Source organism: Argopecten irradians, chromosome 8 (genome assembly GCF_041381155.1).
Source record: "Argopecten irradians isolate NY chromosome 8, Ai_NY, whole genome shotgun sequence".
Taxonomy (NCBI): Eukaryota; Metazoa; Mollusca; class Bivalvia; order Pectinida; family Pectinidae; genus Argopecten; species Argopecten irradians.
Genome location: NC_091141.1, coordinates 13,942,192 through 13,966,237, shown reverse-complemented (window position 1 = coordinate 13,966,237; position 24,046 = coordinate 13,942,192). Strand labels below are relative to the sequence as shown.

General features: G+C 33.8%; 1 protein-coding gene across 1 annotated transcript; it reads right to left on the bottom strand.

Moving 5' to 3' along the window:
- Positions 1-8,343: 8,343 nt before the first annotated feature.
- On the bottom strand, positions 8,344-20,864 carry LOC138329440 (homeobox protein DBX1-B-like). The gene is made up of 4 exons (XM_069276450.1): positions 20,036-20,864; positions 18,069-18,248; positions 13,161-13,360; positions 8,344-11,152 (listed from the first exon to the last, which is right to left on the bottom strand). Exons 1-4 carry the CDS (start codon positions 20,340-20,342, stop codon positions 10,868-10,870), a joined length of 972 nt encoding a protein of 323 aa, XP_069132551.1. The 5' UTR covers positions 20,343-20,864; the 3' UTR covers positions 8,344-10,867.
- Positions 20,865-24,046: the final 3,182 nt, after the last annotated feature.

Sequence of the window (24,046 nt, the reverse complement as noted above, 5' to 3'; positions counted from 1 at the left end):
AATTAAAATTATAGAGAGGCATTCAGTAACCAACCCTAACCAAGAAATTGTTGAGATTTATAAGTATATTTCCATGGTCAATATGATAAGATGATTAAAATAAATCCATAAAGTATCCTTACTCCATCTACAGCTACATGTAAATGGAAGTAAAGACAAGATCTAAAGCGTTTAAATACCAATGATTTTTAATAGACTCTCTTTCCATAGCTCATTGATCCTATCGCCACTATCGTTCCCATGAGAAACAATCATTTGATTATAAAATTCCGAAATAGCAAATGAAAATAACCTGAAGATATGTGAGATAAGATTGACTTTTATTCAAATGTTTCTTTGAGAAATTTAAAGTTAATAGCTGTTATTTAATAGCAAACATCGTAAGATCCTCTTTACATAGCAGTAGGTCAATGTGTACTGGGTTTATTTAGTCAATTATGTGTCTAATAGAACTACTTAAGGTAGAGATGTGTATGGTCAGTGAATGGTCAGTGAATGTCCAGACAACAAAACCACCAGGGATTAGAACCTAGATTGGGTGGCTTTTAATGTTTATTTGTTTAAGTGCCACGGACCCTTTGTGGGCAGGAATGCAATACACTGTAATCGTCATTGGATTAAATCAAAACCATTTACCAAATGACTTGAGTGATTGACCCTGAGGGATACGCCACATTCCTTATGTAGGTAAAGTTCTCAGGAGTAAAATACTACTATGTTTTTATGTCAATCTTCCAGTTATATGTGCCGTAACTGATCGTACATTTTGTTATACTATTCTGTCTCCAGTAGTCTAGTGTTATCCATAAAGTGTGATGAATAAAGCTGTGAAAAAATATATGATGGCCTATAAGCATTAGTTCTAGCACATATTTTTTGCACCATATAAGTTCTTGTTTTACGCTTTATGCATATTTAAGTGAAAACATATCTGCATATGTCATTTTACATTTACTAATAACACTATGTAAATGTTTTTGTTATTCTCAACATGTTGGTAACTTTTTGTTGTGAATGGCATATGAAAAGCTCTTCTTGATACGTGAGTATGAAAATACGGAACATATAACTTTAAGAAACAACTTCAAATCATAATCACACTAAGAAAGTAAAACGCTCTACTTCCGTAGCATGCATTGAATTTACATTTTATATTTTAATGTGCATTATCAAAAGTTGCTATTCATTATGTACTTAAGTCACAACGGGTTTAATTCGTAGGAACGTTAGATATTCGATATTACAAAGGAAATGTTAGATAACACGTTATATTAGATAAACATCGATTTTCCGCCACTCTCATAGGCTGATACACTGTCATGTGGAGGGTGATATTTAGCATATCGACTCGATGTTTCCATTTTTAGAAAGCGTATTGACTCGATGTTTCCACTTTAAGAACCACAAAGTCAGTCTTCCCTATTGTGACGTCACCCCCAAGTCGATATTGCAATTGTGACGTCACAATATATACTCCGAGGTCGAGTTCTTCGGGAAGATGTATTCGAGTCATTTTCCATGCGTTTCAATATTACCTTGCACGAAGCAAACAATTAAAATAATTATCAGATATAATTTAAAAAATTAAGGACCTTAGATTCGTTCCATATAGTGTTATATCACCCTTGAAAAATTTTAAATAATTACCTCATTTTTTAGTCTACTCGGGTGATATAACACCATATGGACCTCAACAAAGGTCCATAATTGATATTTATAACATAATCCGCTTGATATCCAGTGATTTCGTCCGTGCAACTTTTTTGCGTATTTCACTAGTGTAATATGACCTGGAGCGATTTTCATTTGCTAGCAAATTCATTGTGACGTCGTTTAGAAACAAATTAACGTCAGGGAAAGATTAATGGCGTCTGGATTACGAGGACAGCGGGAGAAAATGGCGTCCTTCGCTGGATTTTCGGAAGATGTTTTGACGTGAAATTCTTTGTTTTGTAGGTTTTTGTTTTGATGGAACGTAACTTAAATTTGAGTTCATTTCATATGAGATTTTATGAAACTCGCTTCGAAGTTTTAAGTTTTACGAGCGTTAACAAAAACTTCTTATACTCGTTTCATGAAATCTTTTTTAAATGTACACTCATGTAAGATCCTATATCAACGTTACCGTACCGCTTATCTATTCGTATTACATGTACTTATACTAGACAATTATTTTACTAAACCTGTGTTAATAGCTTGAAAATTTTAACCTTCCTAGTCATTTAGCGGCAGGGTAAGTTTAAACAGTACTTATTAGTTTTCTAAGGTACTCAAATATATATAATACATCGTGCATATTACACGTTCTTCTTCAGACGTTTATGGTTAAGAGTCCACAGTGTTCTAATGCGTCTTAGTTCTACAGTTAAAATGTGTACTTATATATTGTTCCTCACAGTATGCTTCTTGATTTAAAGGGATGCATTAGGCACCTGTCAGTTACTGATCATAGGTCGATGCATTTGCTTCCACTTACTGCGACTGTCTTTCACCTCTTCAACGAAGCACGTCTTCAAATTGTCCTAACTTTTAATACATTCGTAGGAAACAAAACAAACTTTTGTTTGTTTTGGGTTATATGTCTTCACACGAAATTTGGTATAATTTTCGGGAACCTTGGTTGTCTTGTTCAAACAAAATCTGAACGGATTTGATTTAATCATAGCTAGAAAAAAACTAGTAAATCCTATAAATGATAGATACAAATTAAATACTTCTCCACTGCATACTCCTTACCTCATCAACATTGATTAACATATACATGCATTACTCGCATATAGCACCTTGTATAATGGCTGATGTCACATGTCAATTTTGATATACAAGACAGAGAAGTGGGATATACTAAATTCTGGTAAAAATGCAGCAGTAAGTCCGCCACAATGTATCATTATTTTGTCTATTTAAGTACAATCAAACCTGTCTATAAAGGACACCAAAAGGACATAACAAAGGTATCCTTTATAGACAAGTTTCCTTACAGAGGTACATAAATTACACTTAATCAGGTTGACGAGTCTATCTTTTATAGACAAGTGTCTTTAATATAGAGGTGTTCTTTATTTAAGCATTAAACTATCTCACTATGGCCTCTACATGGTGTACAATTATACAACTGTAGATGCCAGAGCTCTGCAGACAATCTTCATAATGCGCGCTAGCTATTAACTCATCTAGAGGTCTCTGCATTAACATTGTTTAAGTTAAATCAGGAAAAATGTTTATCAACGACGATTTTATCCCAAAGATGGAACAGCTATTTTTAAGGTGATCAGTTGACGTAATCATGACAACATTAGTGACGTCATAATGGTCACCTTTTGGGTGTCAGTTATATCCCCATACACTTAATTTTACCTAGGCTAGTGTATGTAGTAGTATTGGCAAGTGAATTTACCTATTACTACAGTTTTGTGTATGATATACAGATACAGTGGCCAATTGGTATGGTCATACCACTAATTAGAATGAAAGAATACGTGTTGAAGTCTAGTTCAGCGATTCATTCATTGTAGAAAAGTAGTTGGTCCACATCTGAATGATTTCTTCGCTGTTCTTATATTACACCTTTTTGTGTTGAATTACGTTATACTGCAGGGCTGTTTGATTTCGCAGAGAGAAAAAATCTGATCTTTGATACTAATTCCCACGTAGAGATGTTTATCAAATTTTGAACAGTTTAAATCTTTACAAGTTATTTTAATAATCATTTTTGTTTTTATTTTATTCGTGACTGTTTTTAATTATCGAGTAAAGAGAACCATAATTATCTGCGAAAGTGTTGCTATTACTTCTTGGAAAGACCGTCGGAAGAGTGTAGATTATAACATATTTTCTCACCACATGTAAACCGGGTTAGATTTATACTACACGCAATCTGTTCAATATTATACTTCCAAAACTAACCGTATTGAGAACTTGTGAAGTAGTTTTACTATGCTGGTGGTAAGGAAGGAGATGAATAAAATGCTTATATTGAGAGAAATACGATTGAAAGTGAAGTGTTCTCCTAGACTCCTTAACATGCCACTTTAGTAAAATGTATGACACTGATTGTAAAATAAATCACTCATTTTCTTTGTTTATATCTGTAAGTGGGGTAGATATTTAATCAAAAATGAATTTGATAGCATTCAACCAATGCTAAAAATAACTATGATTGACATCATTCGGGCAAGGTTTTAAGGGATAGCACTATCCAAGTATGGATTGTGACATCACAGGGATGCGATGAAATAAGGTGTTGTAACTCATTTAAATCAATTTTTAAGCAAGAATCATATGTTTTATTTTTGTTGGGATATCGATGTTATATGTATTAGATTGATATTTTAAGCAGTTTTACTACAATAAAATAGTAAAACCTCGTATCAATCAATCAGTTTATAATGAAATGTCGGGATGTGTTTTAGGGATCAAATAACAAATAAAATTTGCTTGATTAATTCCATCTGAATTATATTACATGTATTTATACGTTATTGTTTCAGAAAATTTTCTGTATGTCTGGTATCTAGTTCAATAAAATGAAATTCACAGAAGTTATTCCTCGACTCTGTTTTTTTTTTCCCCTTAAAATTCCACGCGCTCTGTGCAAATAAAGTTCGTATCAAATGTATAATTTAAACCAATAATAAATCGGGTTTTAAAACATTTGCACCAAATAAATATATCAAACATGATTTTGGGCTCCATATGTTTTTTAGTAATTAAATGCTATTGAAAACGACCAATTATTTCTTTTATAACTAGGGATTTTATCTTTTATTAAAACTGGACCTAAGATATATTGAAATCGTTCCCTCAAGTCATTTTTATAAAATTTCAAATGACTATTCATCTTATGAAAACATTCTGAGTTTAGAGTCCTGCCTCTTTATAAAACAAATATACAAATTATTTGCATTTTCATTCATGTGTTGTTTTCTATAGCAAAAACCCTTCTCCAAACAAGTTATAGATTGTGGAAGTTTTTATTAGGGATTGGTACCTGATTATATTATCTTAATCTGAAGTCCCTGTTGATACCCTGTTGAATAAATCCTGGTTGTATTAAGGACTTTTTAACGAATTGATGGTAAAACGATCCTACCTCTTCTGAAAGCATTGACTTTAATGACCGTAATATAATGAGATAAAGCATTTACACAAACGCCTGCGGTTACAGCTTATATTTAAACAAGATTTTATATGGAAGGGATACAAAAGTTTAAACGTTATAGATGGGTTTATTATAAATTTGCATGGGCCAAAATGGGAAAACTTCAGTATAACTTTTGCCCCTGATAACTTATCCATTTGCCATGGTTTTAACTTTATCTATCTTAAAATAATTGTCACTATATGTCTTTCACTTGCATGTTGGTCCAATTTTAAGTTCTAGTTATAGGTAAGTATTTATTGAAGTTTACACCGAACATTTACACCAAACTTCATCATGTGATTAGTCGGCCTTATACAAATATTAAGTCGCCGCAAGTTTACAATATTGATTAAATGAAAACTTTTTTTGTTTTGTTTTTAAAAGTACAGGTACGATTGTGTTTGGACATCTCTTTTAAATCCTAATTTTAAACAGAAACAAAGCTGTTGACTGTGTATCAAATAAGGCCGTTAAAATGCTTTGTACTTAAAGTGATTTTGTTTTGCCGAGACGGCAATATTGGCGGGAGATGAAATGACATGACGACAGTATTGGTGGGTGCTGAAATGACGTGAGGACAGTATTGGTGGTGATGAGATGACGTGACGACAGTATTGGTGGTGATGAGATGACGTGACGGCAGTATTGTTGGGTGATGAAATGACGTGACGGCAGTATTGGTGGGTGATGAAATGACGTGACGGCAATATTGGCGGGAGATGAAATGACATGACGACAGTATTGGTGGGTGATGAAATGACGTGACGACAGTATTGGTGGGTGATGAAATGACGTGACGACAGTATTGGTGGTGATGAGATGACGTGACGGCAGTATTGTTGGGTGATGAAATGACGTGACGGCAGTATTGGTGGGTGATGAAATGACGTGACGGCAGTATTGGTGGGTGATGAAATGACGTGACGGCAGTATTGGTGGGTGATGAAATGACGTGACGGCAGTATTGGTGGGTGATGAAATGACGTGACGTCAGTATTGGTGGGTGATGAAATGACGTGACGTCAGTATTGGTGGGTGATGAAATGACGTGACGGCAGTATTGGTGGGTGATGAAATGACGTGACGGCAGTATTGGTGGGTGATGAAATGACGTGACGGCAGTATTGGTGGGTGATGAAATGACATGACGGCAGTATTGTTGGGTGATGAAATGACGTGACGGCAGTATTGGTGGGTGATGAAATGACGTGACGGCAGTATTGGTGGGTGATGAAATGACGTGACGGCAGTATTGGTGGGTGATGAAATGACGTGACGGCAGTATTGGCGGGAGATGAAATGACATGACGGCAGTATTGTTGGGTGATGAAATGACGTGACGGCAGTATTGGTGGGTGATGAAATGACGTGACGGCAGTATTGTTGGGTGATGAAATGACGTGACGGCAGTATTGGCGGGTGATGAAATGACGTAATGTCAATATCGGCGGCAATGAATCGTTGCAGCAGAACAACCCGGTCTCCAGATGGTTTATTGCAATTGAACCAGCTGTGAAATCTAAGTAGTTGGCTATGACGGTATGCGGAGAAGGCAATTATTCTATAGAATATAAAGAAATCAGAGACTTAACTTACACAGAAATTCTGTAAATAAAAGATACCACTTTTGATTTTGTTAAAGTTATAAGGAGATAATTACAATTGTGCACATGTGAATTATGTAATCTCAGTTTCTTTTGTGTTAAACGGTTTCCTCGGGATTACATAATTTATTCAGTTATTATAATCCACACAACCTTAAAGAAATCAAAAGTTTCTAGTTATATTTTTCTCAATTGTCAATAGAAACTAGATTCTCCGGTATTTAACCTCGCAATATCGTTCAGCTAACGGAAAAATGGAGTTTTATCACGTGGAATTTAAATTATGTTAAGGAGAGCAAAGAGGGGGACTTTAATTAGCTACTCGAATAACACCAAATTGTAGTATATTTCCGAAAGTACATTTACAAGTACAGGTACTGTGTATCTAAACTTCGCGTTTTGATCGGATTTGTCAACATCATTTATGGTCACCTCCCGTTTTTAAATCAAAGGTACACTAACACTTTATTTGCGTATATCTTCATTTATGGTCACCTCCCGTTTTTAAATCAAAGGTACACTAACACTTTATTTGCGTATATCTTCATTGACTTTAAACGCCATTCTAAATATTCGTATCGCCTTTAAATGTATTGCTTTTTATGTCTTTAAACGAGAATGAACAAATACTTAAAGCAACTATTGATAGAAGGGGTTATCATTTCGCCAGAGGGGGAACTTTATACTAGCTATTGTATTCAATCAAAGCACCTGTGTGTGTGATTTTAAAGGCATCGTAAACACCCCTTACGTTTAACGTACTCGCGTATCTATACAGAAGAAAAAATGAAAAATAACAGTTCTAAGCGAAAATAAAGACAAAGCGTCATTCGATCACTTTCAATGAACGAAAATGATACATTTGCATAGGGTTATTGTGTATGTGATATTATTTGTGTAAAATACAATTGAATTAAAATTGCGTGACGCCGCTATGACTATTATTTGTGTAAAATACAATTGAATTAAAATTGCGTGACGCCGCTATGACTATCGGAACACCTCGGCTAATTCCAGACGTCATAGAGAGATCCTGAATCAGGCGATGTGTTCCGACTGGTAAAGATGACGGATGATTCAACATTCGACAAAATGACTTGGACACTGTACGTATTTATGATGATAATTTACTTCAAAATAGTTTTCCTCTGACTCGTACGGAACGTTATCTAATTTCAATATTTGTCTATGCGTTTGGAAAAAAATATAGCAGGCATTTTATTATTTTTACTCAAAAATAATAACATACATAATCAGATTCAATAATGTAGTTCTATCATTAACTAATTAATGAATTAATCATTTCATCTTGTTATCAATTCAACTTCGGTTAATGTATGTATATCGCTAAATGTTGGATGTTTTTCATGTTTACAATATACATCCAGAGTCGAAACGATAGTCTAGTGATATTTCCCCTTTATATGAATTGTATGGTTCAACATCTTATATTTTATTGATCAAGAAAGTAGTAGAAAATATCATTTATAAACAGTCAAAAATTGGCAACACAACAGATACAGTGTAATATACCCTAAAGTACGTGCCCCTGGGATACCTTTGATATAAGAACAAAAACAAATCCATTTGATTTAATAAGAATTTAATCATATTTCTGACGTCAAAATGCACCATCGTTATCCCGGCCTTGACGTTTGACAAAAAACATATTATGAATACAACATTATAAGGAGGAAATTTACATTAAAGAACTTTACAGTGTGTATTTTAATCATAAATAAGTCATATATATTATCCAAAATGCGAAACATCCCGACACGAATGTTGATGCAGCATTATTTCTAAGACTGGACAAATCCTTTCAATAAAATTATACAGTATGTGCCTTGATACCATCAAAGACAAATTGGGTATATATGTATGGAATCAATATCTAGAAAAGTAAAGAAAATCACATGTATTTATCAAAATACCATTTATCTTTCTTTCTTTATTCAGCTAGCACTTTTATCACATACTAACCCTACATATTACCGGTAATCATAATTCCACGGTTACACCGCTGAAAGTGTCGACGACAGATCCTTTGTTTGGACTAAATTTAAGTTCGATTGGCCTTGTTTATTTTAAGTATTGTTTACAATTATTATTAAATTACATACATGTGCAGAATCAAATACAGCTTAATGCATCAGCACCGTATGAGCACGCTGTATCTAATCTAAGATTGCCCGCAAAACTATTTTACCACCAAGTGTATAGTTCCGTTAGAATTATGTATATTAACCTTTCGGTATAAATACTCGTTTCCATGCTTATTAAGCGTTTGACTACTTAATGACGCTATATTAATACATTTCCTATTTATAACAGTGTTGTCGTAACCTCAAACGATGTACAACAGGTGTGTTCGCCAACGAAATTAGAAACTTTAAACTAATTAACCTCATAAACTGCTATTGATCTTCGGTCAATTAGTTATTACTATAAGAATTAATATATTACAAATTACTGAAAATAAATTTGTGAGTTTCAATTAAATTATAGAATTTTTGTTACCGCATCAATGTTAATTATTTATAGAATGTTCATTAATTTTCAGTCTGGCTATATGAGTATCAAATATTTTTTTTGAAAAATTAAAAGAAAATGAAAAGAGTTTCTCAGCACTAATTTTAAAAACTAAAGATGGAACAAAAGCGGTAAAGCGCACATACAAATCCTGTAAGTCAATGTCACTTTAAACGATTTACTTTCGCCGAACAGACGTACATGTAAGTCGTTTGAATTATTTTTTTTTTCCATAATACAATGTACCGGTTGTTTCTTCGGACCGAAAGTTAAGATAAAAATTGCAAATCAAAATTTCGCGAATTAGTTTCATGGGTTTATATAAGCCAAGTCATTCTTAATATCAAAATTTTGCAATCCCGGAATGGTGAAAATATGACCCCTGATAAAATAACCGACTGTACGGTAATAGACCTACATTTGTATTCCGTGCCATGCGTTTATTTCCACTAGCCAGAACATGTAATATTATCACATTATTTGTTTTCATGCTTAAGATTTTTAATATAATTAACAAGCAAAAGTAGGGGAGGCGTAATTATCATAGCAATACTACAATAATTTAGTACATTCGACGGCTACATTATCCAGCTACCTTTGGGGGACCTCAGATAGCGGTATCTCAATGTCAATTGAAGACGTTATTGTACAAAGGTAAGCTTACAGACCATACATAATGTAGTAGCACCGATACAGCGGGGTACAACAGAGATCAATAAACACTAGATTATTATTACAAAATGATGATGGTCACTATGTTATATTTAAAGCATGTGTTAACGTGACGCTTTAGTAAACTTAATTCAAAATGCGAATTATACTGTACAATACTTTAGTAACTGAAGTTGCATTATGTGTTACGTCACATAATTTTATTTATATTTTAATTGGGTTACGATAAATAAAGTGTATTCATTCATCATTAATTATGCAATTCTATTTAAGACTACTTGTGTAACAACTATGGAATTTATTATTTTTCCATGGTAATACATGTACCACGATAGCAAATAAATCTAGATAAATATCATTCTTTTAAGTGATTATCTTATTTCGCCATTATGATATTAAAAACTAGCAGTTCGTATTTAATTCCCGGTATTTATCAAATCAATAAGTGTGTTATATCAAGAGAAAACTATCACAAATACCGGGTTGTGTACCTAAGAATGCGCATATTAATTGACTACTGTAATATAAACAAAAACCAGAGCATTTGTATTGTATCATGATAACTTTGTTGCCGTACTTCGTTCACAATACAAATGTTATTATTTCACAGTTTGCAACACGGTATGTACTGTACGTATATATAGTTCTGTTACCAAAGACAAATTAAACTCATTCACACCTGTATAGTCACACGTGTAAATAACAAATACCTGGTCCATCTTTATCAGTTACATAACAACGATTACATTTCATCACAATTTACGATGTCAATAAATAGTAACGGGACTCTTGGTTCCCCAATCACGTCGAATGTCTGAAGAAATTCAGTTCATTTGATCATGTATATTTGAATTGGACTAGTATTATAGCATTATAACATCAGTACGATGATCACGTATCCTCATTACACACATTGTTAGGACACATCGATCAAATCATCGTCATCGTCTGACGAATCTGCCAGGTCACTTTCGTCCTCTCGTTTTGGAATGTCTGACGATAAGTCTAGAACATCATTGCTGTTGGCGTTAAGAGAATCATGCACGTGCTCTTCCTCGCCGTCCTTAGAGGGCTGGTCGTACTGGGAGTTTGTCTCCTCCTTTGTACTAAGTGCAGAGTCCCGTGATCCTCCCGACGACAACAGTTCCCGTTCCTTGGAATTCCTCCATTTCATTCGCCTGTTTTGAAACCATATCTTCACCTACAAGATTGGAAAACAATTCTATTGTTATGCAGAAATTACTGTCAAACACAAACATTTTGTCTTTATTTGAATGCAGTGATCAAATAAGTAGCAAATTATTTACATACATTAACTGCATATAATTGTCATTAGTATTAGATGTATTCGTGAATCGATTTGAATGACTGATATGCACAATTCATTTACTGTGTATAAATACAATCACATCTTGATCTTAACGGATACGTTCTGATCAGTGATTCCTTTTCTTGATTCTTCACAGTTTGCTTTATTTATGCGTTGATTTATAAAGCTACTGATGTTCGCATATCGAACATGAATCGCCGCGAACATGTTTCAAATAAAACAAAAGAAGAAATGAAGAGTGCTCGGTCCCGAAGTTGAAAACGTCCTGAAGAAACATGAAAAAACGCGAAGAAAAGTAGTCGCGTATATAAGCTAGTTTACAGTCGTTATTCATTTTTTTCACCTTTCATTTTATTTAAAACTAAAACATAAAGAAAATTCATTATCATAAAGTCAAACTGATGTGACACAAAATCTGCAAAATTAAACAAACTTTATATAACATTTTCATTTTGTAGAGAAGTATAAGAGGGTGTATAAAACCGTATGTTTCGCCTTGTGCTGATACTGTATCATATTGTTATTACATTGTAAAACCTGATCGATCACCTCCCCATATAATCCAACATATTTTTATAAGAAACCACATAATGCACAAGATGTTCTATGAAAGGGATGCGAGATATATCAGAGAGAAATGGCCGTCCCCGACACATTCTATTGAACTGTGTCTCTTTAACAGTCATATCGACGGATATATCACTGCTTAAGATGAACACAGTCGCCGCATTGATAATAGGACCGAGTCTCCATTACAGAGCGATTTTCATTATCCAAGTATTTAATTTGCTTTCTTATTACTCGCTATCTCTTTTGGCATGTCAACCACAGCTGTTCCGAGACCGAGGACGGCCTGCCCCGCAAGATATATTCACCATCGATTTTATTCTCCATCGCTTACGAATTCGCCGTTTGGTTAAATAGTTCTAATCCTACTCCCGCAAATGACATCTCAATGTATTAGTCCGTCTCGAGTCTCACAGGGAAATACGCCAAACTGCGAAACAATATTTGCAAGAGCATTCGATCGAAAAGAGGAATTATTCTATTTAACTGAAAGGCACTTATAGGCCAATATCTAACGTCTGTCGCTGACACTATATTACACACGTACCGAAGTAACGGCGCCAAAATGAGTATTAATTAACGGTTTTGATTTCATAAACCTCACAGCAAATGTGGCTGCATGTGACATAAATGTTATTGCTTATTGTTGTCGCCACATTCCGTACTAGTGGGGCACCGGGACCGGTGGGTATGGGTTGTCTGACAGGGGATAATACGGGAGTAGAACAATTGTACTCATCATTTATATCTAAAGTATTATAAGAAATAAACGCAAATAAAATAATATTACCCCTAATAAACCCCATCGGTTATTTTTTGAATTTGATTACAAACATTATTTGTCTTCGTCTGAATGAATATCGAATGTGTTTTAAGAAAATTAGCATTTCCCTCAATGTTGCAAACCTTTTTTCGTTTTCATATCAGCTTTCTCTCGTTTCCTTTAAATCGCAAAACTTTGATAATGAATGATTAAAATATTATTTTGCTGTTGTTTTTTTCCTGTGTTCTCAAGACTTCCATTTCAAGAGTGCAACAGAACTATGATAATCAATTAATTGATTTTTACTTTTTTTACCTTATTCAGAAATATTCAGTGTGAAATATATGAATATAATTCTTCTTGATGATAGTCATTTATTGAAAGTGAATTATTTTCTATTTAAACTTAACTTAAACATTATGTTTATCTATTGGAGAACTAACAAGTGTTATTTGTGTCAAAATACAATGCCAAATTTCTACTTTCTTCATATTTCTGATTAAAAAAATCATAATTACTATTTCACAAGTTGTCTCTTTTCATTTTTACCTGTGAATCTTTAAGTCCAAGCTTTGCAGCTAACTTTTTCCTGTCTGGTTTGCTGATATACTTCTGTTTCTGGAACATTTTCTCTAGTCCTTTTCGCTGCATATCTGAGAATACAGCCCTTCTTAGCATCCCCCTGCGTGGTTTCCCTCGCATATTCGTCAGGAAAGAAAAGGCGTTGGGCACAGGTAAGAGAGGTGGGGCTAAAACAACAATAGGTTAAAGATATTTAATGTTTAGTTCATTATAATACAATGGACGCTACCTGTGGGTAGAAATAGTCAGCAAATAATAGGATATTTTAGAAGAACTGTTCGATAAGATAACTTAGATTTTTCGTACTTTATGATAATATTTACTGTCATTATAAATTGTTTGTGGCGAAAACTGAATTAATTATATTTCTGTTTAGAAAATATTATCTGCTTTTTAAATTAACCTGGCTACATTATTTATTTTAAATATGACATGCTCTATCATTGCATCCCATCAATTGTATCATTTTACCTGCCAGCTATGTTTTTTAAAAATAATTTGCAACGCATGTTTTAAAATATGTAATACTGCTTTAAGCAAGAATTGAATTTTACATTATAACACACGACTGGGTTTATGTAAATCTGTCCTTTTACACACAAGACAGTCAAACGTTAAGAAAATACGTACGTATAAACACCTCAAAGTGGATCATAATTATTACTAGGGTACATGAACTCAAATTTTTACTGATATCTTTGAAAGTATACAAATGACCAAAAGAGATTTATTTATCATTTTACTTGCTAAAACTTTGTGACATAAATTAGTGTATTGTCGTGGTCGGATACATATGTTTCTGTCTTTAGCAATGATATAAAATTCTGAAAGGCCAATATACTCCCAAACGGATCCTGGACCTATCTTCAATTTAAATATGATTAAATTGAAAAAAAAAACCCAATAAATATTTTTATAAGCCACTATGATGAACTATCATAGTCCGTGTGTAACAGGTGTTACCTTATTACATTGTTATTTCATTGTCACAGCATTAGTTAATTTATCTCATACCCCAAGGTTACAATCTAATTAATATCGTCAATTCTAGATAGTATTAACTTGTTTGCGTATTAAAATTGTTTTAATGACACAACAGCAAATTTAATACAGATGTTGATCGATTGGTTGTGCCTGGTGGTCACACATATTTTCATCAATATTTGTATTTAATTAATTTTTTGTTTGTTAAACAGATAATATTGGAAACATTTCGGTGTTGTTATTTCCATCATCACATTCCACTTTAATAATTAATATTATACAAATTATAAAAATGCTGTTTGAATTTATTACCTATTGTTCAATTTCATTTTACTTTAAAATTATCAGACGCAGTATGATTATTTTACTGACAGTTTTTTTTTATTATTGAGAAATTACTTTGTGCGCTTTACAGACAGTGTATTTTTGGAGGCTGCGGTATGTTCACAGTAGTCTCCTTATAGGCTGTACGAAGATGTTTTCGCTTTAAAACATAGTATTGGGGATACTGAAATAGACTGTCCACGATATCCAGCCACAACCCTACTACGTTGTACAAATGAAGTGTCACTGAAACATGATTTCTGTTGTCCAACTAGAGAATATAAGGAAGTACAGTTCTAGAGGCACTGTATACAAACATACAATAGTTCATATGCAAGTATGCTTTGTTTAAATTAATTATTGTTTAATTATACCTAACATTTTGTGTGTATTTATTGTTCTTGTCATTACTTGTAACACGACTCAGACGAAGATAGAAATACAGAATCCACTAAAGAAAAATATTAATTCTTTGTAGTGTTCCCATCAAGTATTAGTAAATACATCTATTTCCTAATAAACGCTGTATAATATATCAAACTTCACAGTTAGTTTGTAGAATAGGATGTTATACCATATCCAGTATTTCTCACGACAATTATCGAAATATGAAATGAATATAATGCGATATTCATATCATCGTCAAGGAGATATGGAGATAGGTTATAAACTGGTTGATAGCATGCAATTAAATACAATAAATAAGTTTAATTTGAACAGTTGTTTTTTAAGATATTCAATTTCCATTGTAGGTTTACAAATCATAAGCAAGGTAGAAGCATTTTTATGATGTATATTGTAAGTTTTTGCATAGTAAACAATAAAAAAACGTTATTTTTACCTTCAAGTTGTTCTTTGAAATTGTTTTTGTTCTTTGATCTATTGGTATGAACGTTTTTAATTGTTTGCTTGATGGCTTGCTCTGATATCAGATACGGGAGTCTTAGTCTAAGTCTCTGGTTAGTTCAAATGTTGAAAAAGCAATGCGATGATCTCATACGATTGTTAGTAATTTATTGTCGCAATGACCTACATAAAGCACACAGCACTGTGGGGTACATTAGTATATCAATACGTGCGATAGCAGTAAAATGGTGGGTTATAGCTTCTTAGCATAATAGTGATTCACAAGAATCTCAATTAGGCTTTAATTTGGAAGGATTGATCATCCTGAAGGCAGAGGGACCTGCGGGTGAGAGTGGGCGGGGCACTCATAAGCCTAATACGTGTGTAAACAACGCTTGGTGCCACGCCCCTTTTGTTTGAAGTTTAAATGTCGGAGAAGTAATGAAAGAGGACATGAATGAAATGTAGACCTGAACGAGTGATTTGCATTTAATAGATATGCAATATAAATAGGTACACTGAGACATATCGAGATACTGATACCCTACAGATTTAAACCAAATGGTGTCCATCTTGTTCATCATGAAAAGTTTTAACAAGAAATCTGTCAATGACTTGTGATTAAGTGCCATAGCAAGTGTTAAACGGCCAACTGTTTGATTCCTAACAAGGGTATACGTGTTTTATTTATTCAGTACGTATACATATAATCTAAAGGTGTGAGAAATAAAATAGTATCAGAAATGAACGCGATACGCGGAAGTAATGTGTGTGTGTGTATGCAATTCTTCTGCGAGAGAAAAACTATTTTTTTAGCTGTTGATTATTTTTTCATTTTACCTTTATTATTCTTACTTTGTTTCTAAAATATTGTTGTAAATGTCATTTTTGTATCTATGTTTGTATTATATCTTACTTTGTTGTCGCATTGTTTCCTTCTGAATATTTGTTGAAATCGCAAATATGTGAACAACATGTCTTCAAATGACAATTTGTGGACATTTGCTGACCACAAACTTAATCACTTAGTATACGAAGCATATAACAGACAGGTCAGAGGTTACATCTAATATTTGGTTTAATGTTTATTTATATTGATTTTGTTTATAAATCTTCTTTGAAAATACGCCGAAGTCGCAAAAGGTGAAGGGACGCAACCCGTGCGCGAAAATCGCGTTTGCATTGTTAGCTTGTTCCTGCTATCGATTTGTTTTATCTGACATTGAATAAAAAAAAGTCTGCAAGATGACTATACGGATATAACACACACCTAACACTAGTTAAACACGGCGTTAATGGTTATGACAAGACGTGTAGCGGGATGGGAATTAAATACCCAGTAAGATGTTACCTTGTCATTTACATAATCAAATATACCTTTGCGGAAATATACTATCGAGTCAGGGCTATGAATTAATTATACGATTATTAATAATTGTTCGTTGCCGACACAGCCATTTATTGAATTTCTCATTTAAACACGAAATGAGATAGATCATCGTACCGATTTACATGTGAAACAGCTGTTGGTCGACATGGGAGATAACTCACTCTGGTATGTATGCAATGCAATGCTGGTACAGCATATATTGGCCCATTTCGACACACAATTGTAAAGGGGGCCGTTTTCAAAATCCAGAAATAAAATTTAAAATGTGGGGTCTCTGAATACATATGTTGTACATCTGACATATAATAGAGCGTATTTGGAAAAAAAACCTAGTTTATCAATTGCAGTAGATAATTCATCAAATGACCGTAGAGTTACCATTTACGATTGTTTTTAGTTTTCCCGTAAATCCTTCTATTTCATAGTTGTTAACAGACGATCAACTTCTACTATAGGTCATTTTATTCGGTGTAGTAATTTAAACTTTAAACTTATTCCTAAAATGAGATAATGTGGCGTATTTTCAGTGTGCGCGGCCTAGGTTGTGACAGGCGGAAAATAGCCCTTTTTTCGATAGTCCTTACTTCTCGCGGGATATTATCGGTCATGCTACTGATATTTGACCTATTGAAATCATCGCATCCCATTTGATTAGAGACTACGTGTATGAGTGAGTCTGTTGGATGTTTTATGCAATATTTACTCAAACAAACCAATGAATGACATTGTGATAATATTTACTAGTGTATATACTAACATGTTACTAGTGTATATACTAACATGTTAAAATAAAACACAGACTATTTCCTCTGATTGACGAAAACCCCGCACAATGGGGTATTTTTAATTCACGCAATGACTTTAAACCACATCCTCTATCCACAGGGGTTACTATCACTGCCGTTACATCTAAGTGATATTATTTCCTAAAGATTGAGGATGTTTATAACAGTTTTTGTTTAAAACTTTGAAATGATATCTACAAACCGCAAGGACCTTTACCTTAGTGTACTGGATCTGAGGAAATGACGAGTATGGTACGTGGTTTAACAGCGTTTAGAGAAGTTTCTAGAAACACATTCGTATGATGATTACACCTACATTACAATGTCATTAACATCAACGAATGTGGTGAGAGGCATGAAACACCTGGATCAAAAAGTAGAAAATCTGCACCTTCTCTTCTATTAAATGTTTACACATGCGTTATTTGAAAATTATCGCCCCCTCCCTCGGCACACGCCCCCTCCTTGAGGCACCGGTATAGTATTATATCTCTTATTATAAACGATTTACAATAGAAAGATGCAGTTATTATCTTTTTAACTCACCGGCGAGGTATGGATGTCGCATAAATCCGGAGAAGTGGTTGTCATATACAGAGGGGTGACGAACAGTGCATCCCTGACAGCCCAAGTGTTGCCCGCCGAACCCGGAACTTTTCACACACGTTGAGGGGGGCGTTGTAGACGCAGAACTCCCCATTACAGGGGTAAGTGGCGTTTTATCACCTGTCAAATTAAAATCAAGGTTATTAAATTTCACACCTGACCTGACCGGTATGATGTTTAGCAACAGAATCAACGATATCTGGCTAAATATTGGTTAGAAAATGCTTCATGTAGTATCTCAACACACACATTAGTACTATACCTACCTACATGTACCATGGTTTCATTTGGGTTTTTTTTTGTCCGTATGATAAGATTGTATATATGTTATCGTAAAATTTGGGATAAAAGAAAGAAAGAAGGAAAAAGAAAGAAAGAAAGAAAGAAAGAGAGAAAGAAAGAGAAAAAGGAAAGAAAGAAAGAAAGAAAGAAAGAAAGAAAGAAAGAAAGAAAGAAAGAAAGAAAGAAAGAAAGAAAGAAAGAAAGAAAAGAAAGAAAGAAAGAAAGGCGAGAGTTTTAGTCTCGGTCTATTTATAGCTAAAATATGTACATATTGTGTCTCTATTGAGATACAGAAATAATAAAGAAATTATGTAAGAAAACCCAACGCTAACTTGTTTAATTCGATGGGAAATAAAATGATCACGAGAGGATCAATATCAACTAAGATTCAAGTAGTTTTCATGCTTTTAATAAATATTTCATTATAATTGAAATGTCTCCATTGTACATTATTTCGACGCAGCCTAAAAGTCGAAATCACCGTTACAGTCCTTCCATGTTGAATAAGGAGAATTGTCCTCAATTAAATGTTTCCTGTGTACGAGTAAGCCTGTCTCTGGATATGGTTTGAAGTAACTGGTCGTTACCATCTTGGTGATTGTAATTTGATTCAATGTTACATCAACGACACTGGTTTGTTGCTCAATAATATTTGTCTAAATGTTTTGGTCGATAATATTTGTCTAAATGTTTTGGTCGATAATATTTGTCTAAATGTTTAACTCGTCAGTTTACCAATACATAAAATGCTTTTCCGTTCCACAGGTTACAGAATATTGTAGGATGTAATAGATCATAGATGTAATGTAATCACAGCATTGATATACAGACAATATGGGTATATTGTTTTATCCAATAAATTAATGGGGCTGTTTCATCTATAGCACTCAAATTCCTAGTTTAATTCTTCATATTGCTTATTTAGCTAAATGTGATAATGTTCATGAATGAATAAAAACTAAATTTTAATATTCAGAGATTACGGTTTCACTTTAGTATGTGCTGATGATTCAAATCCTGAATTTTATCTGATGGTAAGACCTCAGGTAGCATAACGCAAAATAAAATCACATTATTTACCAACTGAAGGTTGGCAGTCCCTTCATTGATTACTTTAATTATCATTAAGATTTCATCTATAATAATGCATATATGAGGCTATACTTTCACTTCTTCAAGTTAGACCAGATCGTCGAAGTCTACCATTAGAAAGATAACAAATAAAGTATACGTACATTGTATAATTCTGGTAAGTCATTGATAAATGGAACATATGCGTAAAGTTACCGGGTTGAATATGTACCGAATATTACAGAATCGGTTATCTTAAGGATTTATCAAATTTTATTCGTTAACTTAACGGTAATTGACACTAATAGTATTGAAGGATATATACATATAATGTGTAATTAATCGACCTCACGACCATTTTCACAACAACAAAAATTAATTGATATTCGACTTTAAGTATGCAAATTCAAAAAGGAAAAAAATAATAATGGTAACTTCTAATTGATACAAAATATACAGTGTACTGATTAAGCAACAAAAACTAATGAATTAATTTATAAGCAAAATAATGATTAAGATATTTATTCATATGGAAATTGATTCAGTAAACTTACCGATTTTTGACGATTGGTCTGCCCCAGCACCAAGTATAGCATTCACACCAAACTTGAGATATGGGGCCGGGTTCTGTCCACTGATGGATGAAGTGGCGATATGTTCTTCTGGATTCTGACCTGCTCCGGGGTGGGGAACCATCCCCGTACCCCCGGGCCTTGATAATAAGGCATGTCCCCTGTCTCTTAAAAGGTTTTCCACAAGAAATGAGGCTGATGTTGCATTTCCATTTGGCTGTCCCGCTAAATGTGCTGTCCGGAAAAAGGTATGGTAGAGAGGGGACGGACTGATCATATTGGGGAACATCTTCTGTGTAAGAGTCTTTCTGGTAAACTTCGGATATCCCGGAATGAAATTGACGCAAGATGAAAAATAAAAACAATCTGTTATAGCACTTCACAAGTTGAGATTGTCATTCTTATTGATACTGTGATAAACACGGAAAGCGTTCAACGTCTGTCATTCCTTCTTAAATAAATGTCCTATAAATACTGGGATAATACGGAAAGTGTCCAGGGTCAGATATTCCTTGTTAAATAGATGTCATATAAATACTGCGATAAATATGGAAAGTGTTCAGCGTCAGAATTATTCCAGTTACATAAATGTCCTATGGATGCTTATTCTCAGAACTTAATCCCGACGTATGATAAAGTTGTCCACCGTAGATCCATGCTTTGATAATATGAAGTAATAGAATAAATCTTATCACATCAAATAATCGTCAGCACCCTTTAAAGAAATTATTGAAAGTGTTGACTTTTGGGGACACGGCAGGCAATTATAACCGATCATGAATATAAAAGCTATCTTTCTGTCCATTTACGGCTGTATATCCGAGTGTCGGACATAAAGTGATAAAACAGATACGTCACATGACTAAATTAGCCAATTGAATATCAATAAATAGGCAAAGGGATTAGTAAAGAAATCGATAGCCACAGTACAGCGGCTAGAAAGCTGTGTTCCCTACTATAGCTCTCCGCCCGCCCTCATATTGGCTCCGCCCATTTTAGGCTGTGACCACGCCCACCTACACACTCAAGCTGCCAGTGATATATGCGACAGGCCGACCACATAGAGCTCTAATTGGTGTTTTAAACGCACTATGTTCGATGATCGATGATCGTTAAAGGGATAATAGAGCTTTAAATGTAGCTAATCACAGGAACTAAAAGGTTAAATGATAACGAATACTCACACAATTACATTTATATATATATAGTCCTTTACGACTGATGGAGCTATATCAGACATCAAGTATCTCTAGATCTGTACATTCGCTATAAAAGCATATATTTGTCGCATATGTTTTTATTACATTTATTAGTGAAATAAAAGAAGCATGTTCAAGTCAGAGAATGGTGTTGGTAAATGCTTATTGACTCGTCATTTTAATTTATGTTTTGCTGGGCCTTATACAGTGATTATCTTATTAATCTCAGTGTTTGGTTAGTTTCAAAAACTTCTTTTTTTGGTGATTACAAATGAGAACGATCTTTTAAGAATCGGGCCTAATCAGACAACAACTTCATCTTTATTACATTTTAAAATGCTATGAGAAAACTCAAAACAATGGAAATCATGACGTTCTTTGTTATCAAAAAATTGTAAAGAGAGGTCATTTTGCTATTGTTTGAGTACTTGAAAAACATATGATAACAACGCGTTCGTTAAATGGTGTTTAATCACTAAAGTATTGATACTTAATAGTAATTTAAGAGTTAAGCAGTTCCCTGACATTAATGTTATATGTATTTGTATGGTGTGAGAATGTAAAGATACGTTGTGAAGTTATACTAGTGTCAGAAAAGCAGGTGTTGGTAGTGATACAAATATACCCGTGGTTTAATCCTAGTATATCACATAAAGAATTACATCAACGTCGACCATGAAATGGACGTCTTAGACTTGACACTTTACCTATTATCGGCTAGGCTGACAGCGTTATGTTTCTTCCACGTATTAGTCAGTCGATCACACCCAAAGGAGGGCATGATCACATAGCACCCCATCCCCGGGGTCGAGAGGGATCGCTATATATATATATCCGGAGGTGTTGCGTCAATCCCACGAGTAAAAAAAATTAATCACATGATTATATTTAGAATGTGGCAGGTGTTAATCAATAAGTTAAAATAAGTATTGGGTCATAGACTGGTTCTAATGATCAACGAATTAAGTTACATGTAATGTACAATTATCGCTTTGGTGTCTGTTTTTTTCCAGTCACAGACTTGTTGCATCCCTCCCCTCTTAACATCACGATTCAGTATACTAAATAGACCGAAGTTTAGTTAGTTAGTGCTGTTTTGCCTTCATGACTTCGCCTGTTACAAAATGACAATATTCAGAATATAATGGCAAATTCGGAATGTAACGATAAAAATGAAATATGGCACCAATACTCGAGATATGCATTGCAACCATAGCGGTAACAACACAATAAGCATTTTTTTGCAATTATGTGTATCACAAGTATTGTCATTACATCCCAAATATTGCCGTTATATCGGGAACATGTCCTTATATGATATCCTGAACATTGTCTTTATATCCCGAATATTGTCATATCCTGAATATTGTCGTTATATCTTGAACATTGACGTATATATCCCGAATATTGTCGTTATATCGGGAACATGTCCTTATATGATATCCTGAACATTGTCTTTATATCCCGAATATTGTCATATCCTGAATATTGTCGTTATATCTTGAACATTGACGTATATATCCCGAATATTGTCGTTATATTCTGAACATTGTCGTATATATCCCGAATAATGCCGATATTCCGAATATTGTCGTTACATACGTATATCCAGAATAACATCATTATATCCAGAATATTGTCGTTGACGTTAATACTGGACTAGTATCGTTACATTGATATCCCGAACACTGCAGGGTTATCTCGATTATTACATTATGAACATTGCAGGGTTATCTCGATTCTAACATCACGAACATTGCATGATTATCTCAATTATTTCATCCCGAACATTGCATGGTTATTTCGATTACTGATGTTATATTCGAACTATTATCGTTACATCCCGAACATTGTAGGCTTATCTCGATTATTACATCCCAAACATTGCATGGTTATCTCGATTACTGATGTTATATTCGAACTATTATCGTTACATCCCGAACATTGTAGGGTTATCTCGATTATTACATCCCAAACATTGCATGGTTATCTCGATTACTGATGTTATATCCGGACTATAATCATTACATCCTGAACATTGCAGGGCTATCTCGATTATTACATCCCGAAAATTGCATGGTTATCTCGATTACTGATGGCATATCCGGACTATTATCGTTACATCCCGAACATTGTAGGGTTATTATCTCTATTATTTCATCCCGAACATTGCATGGTTATCTCGATTACTGATGTTTTATCCGGACTATTATCATTACATCCCGAAAATTGTAGGGTTATCTCGAGTATTGATGTTTTATCCGACTTCAGTGTTATATGTCAGTGTTTTTATCAAGGGAGGCCGTCGGTAACATACAAGGGAGATGACGAGTTTGACTAAGAACGATTCTCATCAATTGTGATCCTGTTTTGATGGCGGAGAAAAAATAAACGCGCAAATATGTGTGAAAACAATCCCCTTTGTGAAAAACTAGGAAAAGAAAAATTGAAAAAAAAATGTTGTTTTCGCTTCGAAGCTATAGTAATCGCTTCAAAGCTATAGTAATCTCCATCAATTTGATTATGTACGTAATCGTTTATATGTACCGATAAATAAATAGCAAGTTCATGTATAAAATGAGAGAAAACATAAACGGAAACAGACGCCCTACAATTTAGCATTTACAATTAAAGCTTAAATTCATATCATTTGGTCTCTAGATACTCAATTGTTGAAAAATCTGGATTTTTCGATGTAATAGAAAATTTGAACCAATTTGTTGTACATCAATTTCGGATAACTGTTATTAGAATAACGCAATATAAAAATCAATCATGGTTTATTTTCAGTAAT